The following is a 14526-nucleotide window of genomic DNA, read 5'->3' as shown; positions in this document are numbered from 1 at the left end:
ACCAGTTCCATTTTTATTAAAGAAACAGTTGTCCATATAAAAAAAATCCTAGTTTTTAACTTATCATGAGGAATGGTTGTATAAAGCATTGAAAAGTCATGTTTTGTGCTATTGATTTTTGAAAGTTTAGTGTTCTTGAATTTTCCCCTCAAATCTTTGGAGTTTTTGAGAATCCATTTTTGAGTAAACCACTTCTTGAATATTTCATAGCACAGTACGACTGAAGTTTTTCCTTCACAGCAGTTGAAATTTTTTTTTATTGATTTGAAGAAGGGCATAATTCAATTTTGATTGATTTTAAAAAAAGTATAATTCATTTTAACATATCTGGAATTGGATACAAGATAGGCGTCATTCATTTACAGATACATGTAATTCATTTGAACCTAGGTTTAATTATTTAAAGATAGAAGATTTAATTATCTGCACCTATCTGTACCTTATTTAGACACATTTTTAATTCAATTAAATGTATACCTTTCTTTACTTCATTTGAAGACAGATTCAATTATCAAAAGATAGGCACAAATATTTGAAGACAGCTGCAAACATTTGAGAGCAATTAAGAAGCAAAGTTGCAAATATTTTCAAAACAAAAAAAAACATGAGCTTTAATACAATGTTAATGATCAAACTAATTTTAAAAAAAATCAATTTAATAGATATCTCGAAAACAAATAACAAAATACAGTCACAATAAGATATACTTATTTCGCGCAAGCATATAAAAATTGGCTAATAATACAGTACCTTGGGGAACTTTCATGAAGATGCCAGACTATAGTATGCATGGTACGAGTAAACTTATGCATATTAATAGTCAAAAGGAAGAAATTAATTTTCACACTCAAAAGATAATTCAAACATTACCATATATATATATATATATATATATATATATATATATATATATATATATATATTTATATATATATATATATTTATATATATATTTATATATATATATATATATATATACATTGTATATATGTTCAATCATATTCAAAGCTATCTATACATTCAGTCTGTATGAAACATTTTATTCATAATGCACACAACTAAAACTGTCTCACTAGCTAAATATAACTGTACAGTTAAGACATTAAAAAATGTAAGAATGATATGAAATATCTGAACTACAAATATCACAGCTAAAAAGTATATATTTAAATTCTTTTTCAAGCAGGTTAAAGTACATGTGGTGTCTGGAAAAGAAGACCAGCAGTTAGAAAATAGTTCTTCACTGCTACTGGAAATTGGAGCAGATGTAAAAATACTTATACTTCCAACAAGTAAAAGAGACATGCTACAAAGAGCAACAAGACTGATTTTACCAAGAAATTTTGCGACAACTGACCAACAAATTTAAATATGCAGAGAGAAGATTAGGGAAATTCTGCAACAACAGGCCAACAAACTTTATTATTCTACCTCGTAATAATTATTTTATATAGAACATATGTGACTGCTTCTAGCCACATGACAGGGAATTAAAACTACCTATTTCCCTGTCATCCTTTCATATTTCCTTGATTTTTTCTTGGGGGGGGGGGGGGGGGGGCAGTATATCTGCCATACTTATTATACATGTACATAGTTTTTAATTTTTGTGATCATTTATCAGTGATGATAAAAAAAAAATCCTCAAAATTAAATATAGATCTTAGTTGTTTTTATTACCCAGTACTTGTTATATGTTGTAAAAAAAAAAAAAACAAGATGATATTGTAGCCTGGTAGTGTTTCAGTACATTAAACAATTTATTGCATGAATGTTCAGGAGATATGAAGATCTTTTCACCAAAGAAAAATCATATTCTGATTTCTAATATGATTTTTCCTTGGTGAATAGATATTTATATTTCCCTCATTATCTGCAACAAATATACAATATGAAAGGAAATTAGGGAAATTCTGCAACAACAGGCCAACAAATCCTAACATGCAAAGAAAAGATTGGAGGAATTATGCAACAACAGGCCAACAGACCTTAATATTCAAAGACAAGATGGGGGGAAAAGCAACAAGACTAAATAAGCAGGTGAGTTCAGTAAGACTAGAAATGCAAAACAGTTCAAAACAACTCCACTTGGGAACAAGACAAAAACTGCAACTTAGGTCTCAAGGCCGTAACACTATAACCTGAGCGAGATTTTTCTTTCTGACAAATTGGGCGTGTCTTTTTATCACACGCAACCCAAAGGTACCAACTCCACTTGGGAACAAGACAAAAACTGCAACTTAGGTCTCAAGGCCGTAACACTATAACCTGAGCGAGATTTTTCTTTCTGACAAATTGGGCGTGTCTTTTTATCACACGCAACCCAAAGGTACCACACAAAGAAGGTACCCTAGAGATACCCAATTCAACCTTAATAAATCTAAATATGGTTTATATGCACTTGTAAAATAAATCGATCTTTGCTAATAAATACCATTTTTTCTTTAAAAGAGCTAAACCTGAGTAAAAATCTAAAAGTAACATACACAATATGGGGTAAAAAGATGTGCCATGACAGGCTGACAAAACAATGTTATTCATATCACCCCTTATTATTTCCTCAAACTTAACATGCATTTCACCACAATTTAGAATTAACTGAAATTCGTTTAAAATTTTGGCCTTGGTGTTATCATCATTGTAAGAATGTCTAGATGATTAAAACTCCCATTGTAGCCCATTCCTAATCCTAGAAGAGGCCTTGAAAGTACTTGTGGCCTTGTTGTTTATCAGATATCTTTTTAGATATTTTTTTTAATTATTTTTTTGAAAATAAAAAAAAATTCTTAAAAATTCTTTAGAAAAATATTAACACTCTGCTTTGGCCTAAATTATAGCCCAATAAACTATGATTCAAACAAAGTTGAAACTTTTCAGGTGACCTGAAAATGTAAAACTGGATTAACTGCAGTGAAGGTGAAGTCCACCAATTAGTACTCATTTAGAGCCACATGCACCACTGAGTGAAGCAACAGGCTAGGGTGAGCATGTGTTCTATTGGATAGTACTACTTATGACCATGGAGTATCAGCTTTTGAAGAACAAGAATCAGACATTTGGAAAATGCTCCCTTCAATCAAAACTTTCTTCAAAGCATCACGGGTAAAAAAAGGAGCTACAAACAATTTTTGCATTTTCTCAGAAAAAATATATCATTCTGAATTCATATGTCAAAAGAGATACTTGAAACATCATTTAATAATTTTGGTGTGGCTTACCTCCTTAATCAAAAGATGGATCAAGTACCAATTTTGATCAGAAACATACTTAGTCTTTAAAATTGGCTCAAGTGAAGTTGAAAAAATCTTTACTGTACCAGTCAAAGTCATAAATGGTGAAAGCTGTAAATAGCACGCAACAGAGAGTACATATACTAATAAATTCTCTTTAAAATAGCAAAAATGTATATATATATTTGACCAACAAAGAACAAGAAGAACCCTGGAGTATTTGAAACCTTGGAAATAAAGGCACTTCATGTGCTACGGCTGTAAACTCACAAATATTTACGTAGAAATTCATGTAAAAATTATTTGAATCTTTTAGTATAATATTGATATAAAACTTATACCTTCACTATCAGAGGTTGACAACTAAAAATGAACTTGTTTAACAAGACAAACACAAAGTGGACTTCCCTAACAATTCATTCCGGGAACACAATTTTTCAAACATTGAAACAATACTGTAGTCAGATCATTATCTATACCTATCAGTCAATTTGACACATCTGCAAATCTATACAAATGAATTTTTATCATGCCTATTTTCAATTTATAAATGCATGTCCTAATCTGGTTATTACTGTAGATCAGTAAATTTTTGCGAGATACTCATTTACTCTTAATAAGCGAAACAAAATTTTCACGAATTATGGTTTTTGTTCTATATAATCCTTACGAATACTAATATAGGCATGAATAAAATTTTTGCAAGCACACTATCTCGTGTAATTATGCAAAGTTCTCACAAATAAAAAGGATTTACAGTATAAATGTTCAAATTAGCATTAAAAGTCTCCTCCCGACATTAGCTTATATCTAAAAGATGTTCTAACATTGTCTTATATACCTCTGTACAGTAATCTTAATGCTCATTTGGTTCAATACCTTCTCCAACACTTATAAAGTCACTTTCATGGAGGAATTTGATGTTGAGCATTGCCACGGTACAGCATTGTGTGTTGGCGTACTGTATAAAGCGAACCAACTTCTGCCACTTGTTCTGGTGTACATTGTATCTATAGAAGTCCTTTGTCTCTACTGTTCTCGTCGGTTTGTTAGGTCGGCTGAACTGTCGCACACCTAATACAAGACAAAATATTTTTATACTGTATATAAAACCACTAACACAGAACAAAGTAAACTTAGTATTTGAAAACAAAATTACATAAGATATCTTTACAACTATCCAAATTTTAATTCTGACTCAATCATTTCAAAATATATGCTGAAAAATTTATGATTCCATCCCGGCAATGTCTGGCATGTATACAGGTAATGTATATAAATAAGGATCAAGTACACTTCACTCAGTTCAATGTACATGTAAAAATATGCAAGATACTAACGATGCAATTACATGCTGAAAAAAAATTCTTCCTAGAAAAACAACAGAGCTTCATCTAACATGTAAGCATTTATTATTCCTTTTTTTAAATAAAATATCCTAATTACCTCCAGTGGTGTAAATTTGACCATCAAATACACAGCCAGTCAGTATTTTTCTCTCCTCCACAAAATCAGTTCCATAGGTCCATCTGTTGGTCGATGGATCATAAATCTCCACCTCAACTGCATTAGAATGCTTGGATCCACCACCAACAATGTAGATCTTACCATTTACTTGCAGTGACATATGTTCTGACCGTGGCTTAAGCATATTGGTACGAACTACACACCAAGAATTTGCAGGAATGTCAAATCGGAATACATTGTCAACATGTTCGTCCACAACATCCTTACCACCAAACACAAACAAGGCTTTGTTGTGGCAGCAAATTGAATGCTGGTATAAGGCCATAGGCATTGGCTCCATGACTGTCCAAAAGTTAATTTCTGGATCAAAAACTTCCAAGGAATCTGTAGGTTCTCCTACTGGATGAAAAGATTTTCCACCACAGACATAGACTTCATCTCCATAGTTACAAGCAGCAAATTGACATCTAGCCACTCCCATAGGTTTCTGTGGCAACCACTTGGATTCCTTCTCATCATACAAAAGGAAATCTTTCACAGCTTGACCAGTTTCTGAAAAGTGGTAACTTTCATAGAATATGCCACCAATAAAGTAAATGCTGTTATTTTCTGTTGTAACCAATGAAAAGTAATCAATTCTAAATTTGAAATCAAAGGATGGGTGAGGTTTGATCCCATAGTAATTCTTTTTTGTGACTGGGTCAAAAGCTGTAAATGATCGCTCTTCAGCTGAGTAAGCTCCTCCTGAGTAGACTATAAGTTTCCGGTTGTACATTCCAAGTCGTGGTACTGGATTGGCAAATGGTGAATCCTCATCCACTTCCAGCATGTGTGCTTGCTGTATTTTGAAGAGACTAAAGGAAGTCAGGAGTCCACGACAGAAACTGTTCTCCTGAACAAACTTATGGCTGGTAACTTTCTCCTCAAAATATTCATCATTGATCAGAGGTAGTCTTAAGCATTTGAAAAGTTTGGGAAAATGTTTTCTTCTTAATTCTGGGTCAAATTCAATCCATTTAAGTATGTACTCAAAAATGTATTCCTCCCTGTCAACATATATGTCATCTGAGGACAAGAACCAAATCAGGTCCCCCACCTCAATTTTAGACAGGAATTCTTCAGTCTCTGCCATCTCAGGAAATTTCTTCAGAATAAAATTACCACTGTTCAGTTTTAACTTTTCACAGTAGTTGTAGACAGCAAAGAAGAAGACATCCAAACAGTTAGATAGACTAAGAGCTCCAGATATGTGGTCAATACACATATCAACCACCTCTAACATCTCTAAAAAGTTCGATGCAGAGAAGACATTTTGGACATTTTCATTGGTAAGTCTTATCCTTCCACTGTATATATAGTCCAGTAAGGTTTCCATAGCATCCTTAGTTATACCATGAATGGGAATCACATTGTCTGTGCTTTCTTTTACATCGCTGGTAAACATGGCTCTGTAAAAATACAAAGTAACTTATTTAATAGGGCTGTGCAATAATACCGATATTCCGGTTATATTGCGGTATGTTGACAAAAAATATCGTATTGCAATACGTTTTTGTAATACTGATATACCGGCAAAATGCTTGGAGTTAGGAAATCTATCATAAAATACAAAGAAAAGTTGTCAGAAAAGTTTGTGAATTGCGATCATGCCAAATAGTAAGATAAAAGCTGTTGTATGGGTGTATTTAGTTGCATAACTGTAATTCAATCAACAAGATATCTTTAATTGGTTATTTATCATAGTTATGTACATTCTACATGTAAAAGGAAGTTAATATAATAAGAAGATACCATTTAAATTTTTGTTGAAAATATTATAATATGTATCGCAATACAGTTAAAAATATCTCAATGTATCGCAATATGAAATCTCTAGCCAATACCCAGCCCTATTATTTAATATTCATACATGAATCCTCTCAATATTTTATCTAATCGGGTTATAAGTTCATATTCATATTTCGCATTTGTTTTAAACAATAAAATCACTATCTTGTAAGCGGGTTATGTAATTTTTTTGTTCTGCAATAGCTGCAACGTTAATTTCCATACTAACAAAGAAAGAAAGACATTTTATTGTTTATATTTTATGTCTATATAAATATTCATATTAAGTAGGCTTAAGCACGTTAACTATTGCATATTTGATATGTACGTCATTGTGTGTTTCATTGATGGAAGAGCCACTGCTGAAGAAATCTATACAGGTGGCTTGCTTATTGGAGTTCACTGATTGATAAACAACCATGATTTTCATAAGAAATGAAGGAGATAATATTCATTGGATGTAAATATTTCCTTATAATATATGATGCAAATTTTTGATGTTCATTTCTTCTTTAATTAACAGCAATACATTTAAATAAACTCATGATCTTGCATATATTGTCAAATTAAAGGTATAACTAGATAGTGATTCTGATCAGAGTGCTGAAATGGCACATCATTTCTATGGAAGTTGACTATTTTTACTTCATGTGAATATTTCTGAAAGTTTTACTTTCTATTAAAATTAAATATGTGGAGGAAAAAATTGATAAGATGCAGACATTACATGGTCTCTGAGTAGCTGAATTTGAGAAAAAAAATCTCTGGAAAACACTTAAGCAATAAACACAAGTGATAGAAGTTTTTTTGGGGGGGGGGGGGGGGGGGCTAAAAAATTGTTTCAGGCCTAGATAAATAAATTGTGTGTTTCCGGTTCCCCGACTGATCCTAAAATATATGAGCCGACCCTAGAGAATTTACCCGCAGATATCTTTCCGGGAGTAAAATTTTCCAGTTTCACTATTAGAAATCCTAATCTCTATCACATCCGTGTTTCAGAAAATGCATATCCTATACATATTAATCAGAAATGTTTTGAGAGCAATTTCCCTGAGGGAAAATGGTAGCCTGCTTGCCAATAAAATATTAAAATATTAAAAATAAAATGTGTTCCCTACCTACCTACCCTATTTTTTCTCAGGTTGGAATAGGAAACACAATATTTATTTATCTTGGCCTGAAATAAATTTGTACATATTGAGTATAAACAACATAGACAAACTGTCTGCTGATGGTCGGAAGATGATCAACAGACTATTCAATGACTGCTTCAATTGAAGGAATCAGCACCAAAGCAGAAAAATTTATAACTTGGCCCGAAATTGGTCGGCTGATGAAAAAAGAGGTCATAATCTGGCAAGACAACACCCGAAGAACTACCGACTGTTGTCTGAAGAATCCTATTTTTGCCTCAAAAAACATCGGCCGTTAGTCATTTTTGGAAATGTGACTGGGTTTTAAAACATAACGTTAGTGTTAAGAAGAATACCACATATTTTTCTATCCAACAAACATGACAAACATACTTAAAGAAGGGGCTGCTAGCTGCCAGGACATTTCTGTTGCAGGCAAACTGTTGTCCCTCTACGTCCAGTGTCACATCAGTTAGCTGACCCTGTCTGTAAAACTGGTATAAACCCTCCAATAATCTCTTCTGTTGGGGGTTCAGGCCACCTGTGTCTTCCGACATCTAATAGAATTCATTGTGCACCAAAATATTATGTTATACTGCTACCAAACAGCATTTACTGATCATTTCTTAGACTATAAAAAATGTATATATATATTAATATGTAACACTCTTCTTATTTTCTGTCGTGTGCAACTTGTTTAACATTAGATAAAGGTACATTTACATAGAACATTTCATATATGATAGTTGATTTCTATAATTCAATGGAATGAAATACAAACAAACAAAATTTACATACATTTTTTAACCTCTCACGAACATTCACCAATCATCGACAGCTGTTTACAAAATTGATGCAATATTCAGGTCGGATCGAATTTTCTTTCTACTCGTGAATTTGGCAGCTGATCACAATTTGATCTGAGGATACGCATGAGTAGCCTGTCTTCCATGCTGCTGAGAGGGTAGAATATCAAATTTCACCCTCGCGAATTCACTATTTTAGGTATTTGCTTCGCTGGTATAGATAACTCTAAATAAATATAGATGGCGCCCCGACACCTTTCTTTGCGGTGTAATCAAATTCGACCCCCTGTAAATTTGACCCCATTTGAATATCTTTTAGCATGCGTTTTCAAAAATCTGCAGTTTTAATATTGAATGTAACTGCAATCGAAATCCTAAAAAGTAGCAAAATTTGCGACTGGAAATTTCTAATTTCTGTAAAGATCTGGGTTTCTGTAGATTTTTTTTTTTAAATATCACAGGTGCTTGGTAGCTGCAATAATGTAGCCCTCTCCGATTTTTTTAATCTGATATTTTCAGGAGAGAGCTAGCCCTCTCCCAAAAAAAAAAAAAAAAAAAAAAAAAAAAAAATTGGAGAGGGCTACATTATTGCAGCTAGTGCTTGAGGACGAGACCCCCCTTGCCCCCGCCGTGTTCCGTACCTCCAAGGGTTCTTTGACTTTTTGTGAAATAAAATATTTTTCTATGACACATTCACAAAGTATTACAACTGAAAAATCCAAACTATAACCTAAAACTAGCCTTTTATAAAAAATCACACTCTCTGATACTAGAAGAGATCGTTTTCAGAGTGTGAATTTTTAAATAAAAGGCTAGTTTTAGGTTATATTTTGGAATTTTCAGTTGTAATACTTTGTGAATGTGTCATAGAAATATTTTTTAAATTAAAAATGTCAAAGAACCCCTGGGGTACGGAACATGGTGTGTTGGGGGGGGGGGGGTCCCGTCCCCAAGCACTTGTGTTAAATATTACATGTACAAAGTTGAAACATCATATAATACATGGCGTATAACGTCACACTTTGGTGTAACTCATCCTTTGTGAGATAATGTCCTGTTTCAAGCAATAAAACGATCCCCACTCATGCAGTCAATATCCGCTATAATCAAGAGGACGTATTTACATGTGCTTGCAAGTGAATTCGAAACGTGCTTCCAGTGCGCCGTGTATAGTGTATCAGAAATTAGCAATTAGGTAGAGGTTTTATTTTCAAATACTATATATATACTCAGTAGTTATTTAAAACACAAACTCTCTATCGAAAATGAAAGATATGTTATATATACATGTACATATGAAAGGAATAATATTTTAAGCTCAATTTTGTTGATTGTACTTTCCCTGAGACCATAATCTGATAATAGAGCTCTCTGGATATCTTTTGTGAGAGTACATAAAATTTTTCATTGAAAGAAAGTCAGTGATTTATTTAAAAACGAATACTAGGCTATAGACATAATTACAACAATGTATTTAGATGTTGACTAGAACAATAAAAACATGCCTAAGGCTTAATAAACTTCATCTCAGATTAATTTGCAAAGGCGAGCGTTGACATTGTCCATAACTTTTTTCCATGCTATATTTCAGGCGCGGATCAAGGACTTTTTCCCCCGGGGGGGGGGGGGAGGGGGTCACCCCAGTCCAAAAAAAAAATCAACCCAAAAATTTCTTGAAAAGCAAAAGAAAAGGTAATGTATATTCTCCAACGTGAAAAAAAAACCATATTTCGTGATGGTGGTGGTGGTTCCACGTTTTTTTTAAAGGGGGGGGGGGTCCAAAGTCATTTTTCTTTTGCTTTTTTAAGTATATACATTTAATAACTCAGTCTGTATATTCCAAGGGGGGGGGGGGGTCCGGACCCGCCTCTAGATCCGTGCATGTATTTTCAATTATTCAATTCAAACTAACTTTTTTCGTATTATATAGCACCAGCATTCACTAAAAGCTACCTATTTACCTGAGCACTGACCCAGACTGAATTGAGACACAATGAAGGCAAATGCCCCTTTTTCTAAAATGAGCTATTTAAACTAATTTCAGATTGAAAGCACGTTAAACATCAAAGGATGGCGAAGAATACGGTCCTGGATTCAATTCTTTGGAGTTTGCTGTATGTTGCTTCTCTGACGACGGCCATGGAAATATCCAATCAGATAGTAGGTATCAAGTGTAAAATGTCTGGTAACCAATCAAATTTTAGGTATATGGTCTATAATGTCTGATAACCAATCAGAATGTGAGAATTACATTTGCACGTATATATATATATATATATATATATATATATATATATATATATATATATATATATATATATATATATATATATATATATATATATATATATATATATATATATATCTATATATATATATATATATAAGGCTTGGGGCGAATTACATTGTAAAATAATGCATTACATTACCATTACTTCAAGAATCTTGAGCATTAAATTACCATTACATTGTACCATTACTTAATTTCTTAAAGTAATGCATTACCTTTACCATTACTTTTTTTTTGGGGGGGGGGGGGGAGGTTCAAAAATAAAAATACAAAACGTTGAAACAATTTTCATAAGCATGCATCCCACCCCTTCAAAACTAAACATGATGAATGATATTTCAAATTTAATTTCAATTTACTTGCATTTATTACACTGTAAATAATTTACGTATCTTTTTATTATTCATAGGAAGTTCAAACTTTTCAACTGCCTATAAGATAAAAACATACATTTGTACATTAATTAGTGTGTCTCATACCGGAATTATTTTTAAAGGATATTTTTTTAATAAACTCTTTAAAATATTCTTTGAAATTAAATCTGATCTGAAATAAGTATGAGAATTTAAATGTGCGGTAACTGTACTTTCAATAGAATAAAAATGTATCTACATAGATACAGAGAGTTTATTCGGGTTGAAGTAATGCATTGCAATGCATTACCATTACATTTAGCATTACCCCAAGTCTGATATATATATTGTTGTAGGTATTACGTACCATTATGTAATATTTAATGACCAATCAGATTGTATGTATTTGGCACTGCCTGATAATCTTATCAGTCAGATTGCAAGGTATCGGGTAATTTCTACTGCGATTTTATTTATTTAAAGCTGTAAACTAATCCATAGTGCAGGTATTTTTGTTCAACTGTGAAAGAAGTAAATTTTAAATAATGTACAATGAAATATGGAGATAACGAACAGTATTCAAGCTCAAAGTCTACTAAAACAATACAAATCGGGAGCAGAGCAAACACGGTCCTCCAAAAACATCAGAGGTGAGATCAGGTGCCATGGAGGAGTGAGCATCCCCTGCTGCCCGCCGTGTGCTCCTTGTCATGATCGGGAAATAACGGAAAATCCGTCGACAATTCAGTGTGTAAATAATGGCCTAACAAAGTCAGTCAGCATATGAATTAATGATAGACTGTATTTGCTGACAAGGTCATTGTATCGACCATAGAAATTACGGAATGAAGATTTTAAAAGAGAATGTTTATATTCTTGTTTCATCAATTTGTTTGTCAATAACTTACCTCGTTTTAGAAATTGTTCATACGTACAGCATGCTGAGAGAATCAACTGAGAGATATAAACCCCGTTTACAGCTGCAGGTGATAAGGGTATATTGCTGCATAAGTAAGGGAAGTTGACGATTGAAAAGTTGAAGTCATCACGTTATCATAAAGCTTGGTTGTTAGATTACTATTAACGTCTCTTTCTAGTAAAATATCCAAATATGAAACAGATGTATCAGACTCTGTAGTATCTTTCACCTCAAGCTCTCCGGGATATATCGTGTCGACATAAATGAATGGAAGTAACTATTGTTAATTGATAATACGTCGTCGATATATCTAAATGTCGAGTTGAAGGCCATAGCAAGAGATTTCTTTTTCTCAAATATAAGATTTTGAATAAATTCTGCTTCATATGAATACAAAAATAGGTCTGCTAACAACGGGGTGCAATGGTGCAATACCCATGGGAATTCCAACAGATTGTTGGAAGACCTGGTCACCAAAAACCACATACTTATGTAGATATTGTCAATCAGAAACTCACTTTGATATAACTTGAAATCTTTTTAATACCAGCTTCAGAGTAATTGTGTGTACAATCAGAAAGTTTTTTTTAACAAAATAATTTTGCAAATGACAAATGACAAGGTAAGTAAATTTACGAGTTCCATTTTTATCGACAAAGCAGCTGTAAATGATGTCAAAATCCTGGACTTTATTTTATCGTGGAGAATGGTTGTATACAGATTTGAAAAGTAGTAAGTTTTTATGTTACATATGTTACAAGAATGCCCATAACCTGTTTATGAATGAAATATTAAAAGCACTCGAGGTTCATGGCCATTTTTAGACTATTTAATCCTCCAGGAAAAAAAGAGCTCTGTTTACAAGTATTGCTGGAGCACATAATTTTGTCTTTGATATATAATAGTTAATGGCTAGAAAAATTATATTATGTTCCAATTTTTAGGTGGATCTGTTAGGTCATTTGTAAACCTTCCAGCCTCTGTTATTTAGATTTCATAAGAAAAACAAAAATCTGTTTTTTTTCTGCATACATTCTAGATATAGGTCTAACAATTTAAAAAAAAATTATAAAAACTGAAAACATTACCTGTAGATAATAGATCTATTGTGGTTACTGTAACACTGTATTCATTATAATAGAAGTTACAGAAAGATTGGTGCGGGAGTGGGTGACGGAGGGACACTCGTGAAATTGGTGTAGGGGTTGGGAGAGGGAGAGACACATTATGGTGAGATTGATGTAGGGACTGGAAGAGGAAGAGACCCATTGTGGTGAGATTGGTTTAGGGGTTGGGAGGGGGAGAGACACATTATGGTAAGATTGGTGTAAGGGTTGGGAGGGGGAGAGACACATTGTGGTGAGATTGGTGTAGAGGTTGGGAGAGGCACACTTTGGTGAGATTGGTGTAGGGGTTGGGAGAGGGAGAAACACACCTTTGTGAGATTGCTGTAGAGGTTGGGAGTGGGAGACACACTGGGGGAGATATGTGTAGCGATGGGGAGAGGGAGGGGCATGTGGTGAGGTTGGTGTAGAGGTTGGGAGAGGAAAAGACACACTTAGGTGAGATTGGTGTAGGGGTTGTGAGAGGGAGAGACCATTGTGGTGAGATTAGTGTAATGGTTAGGAGCTGAAGGGACACAATGTGGTGAGATTGGTGTAGAAGGTGGGGGAGGAAAAGACTCTCTTTGGTGAGATTAGTGTAGGAATTTAGTGAAGTAGAGACACATTGTGGTGAAATTGGTGTAAGGGTTGGGAGAGGAAAAGAAACATTTGGTAAGATTGGTGTAGAGATTTAGTGAAGGAAAGACACATTGTGGTAAGATTGGTGTAGAGGTTGGTAGAGGGAGTGACACACTTTGGTGAGATTGGTGTAGGGGTTGGGAGAGGGAGAGACACATTATGGTGAGATTGATGTAGGGACTGAAAGAAAAAGAGACCCATTGTGGTTAGATTGGTTTAGGGGTTGGGAGAGGGAGTGACACATTGTGGTGAGATTAGTGTAAGGGTTGGGAGGGGGAGAGGCACATTGTGGTGAGATTAGTGTAGAGGCTGGGAGAGGCACACTTTGGTGAGATTGGTGTAGGGGTTGGGAGAGGGAAAGGCACACTTTGGTGAGATTGGTGTAAGGTTTGGGAGGGGGAGAAACACATTGTGGTGAGATTGGTGTAGAGGTTGGGAGAGGCACACTTTGGTGAGATTGGTGTAGGGGTTGGGAGAGGGAGTGACAAGTTGTGGTGAGATTGGTGTAGGGGTTATGATAGAGATAGAGGTACACTTTGGTGAGATTGGTGTAGGGGTTGGGAGCTGGAGAGACACATTGTGGTGAGATTGGTGAAGGAGTTGTGAGCGGGAGATAGCATTGTGGCGAAATTAGTGTAGGGGTTGGGAGAGGGAGTGACACACTGTGGTGAGATTGTTGCAGGGGCTGGGAGAGGAAGAAACATACTTTTGTGAGATTGGCGTAGGGGTTGAGAGTTGTAGACACACTGTGAGAGATAT

General features: G+C 34.2%; 1 protein-coding gene across 1 annotated transcript; it reads right to left on the bottom strand.

The window, feature by feature from the left end:
- Positions 1–1551: 1551 nt before the first annotated feature.
- LOC133188469 (kelch-like protein 40) lies at positions 1552–8663 on the bottom strand. Its single transcript, XM_061323910.1, has 4 exons — positions 8456–8663; positions 8051–8214; positions 4677–6145; positions 1552–4304 (listed from the first exon to the last, which is right to left on the bottom strand). The coding sequence occupies exons 2-4, from the start codon at positions 8212–8214 to the stop codon at positions 4087–4089; spliced, it is 1851 nt and encodes a 616-aa protein (XP_061179894.1). The 5' UTR covers positions 8456–8663; the 3' UTR covers positions 1552–4086.
- Positions 8664–14526: the final 5863 nt, after the last annotated feature.

The sequence above is a fragment of the Saccostrea echinata genome, unplaced genomic scaffold (genome assembly GCF_033153115.1).
Source record: "Saccostrea echinata isolate AGI-Se365-2 ecotype Australia unplaced genomic scaffold, CSIRO_AGI_Sech_v1 ptg000016l, whole genome shotgun sequence".
In the NCBI taxonomy this organism is placed as follows: Eukaryota; Metazoa; Mollusca; class Bivalvia; order Ostreida; family Ostreidae; genus Saccostrea; species Saccostrea echinata.
The sequence above is the reverse complement of the archived record's forward strand: the minus strand, read 5'-3'. Positions and strand labels throughout refer to the sequence as shown.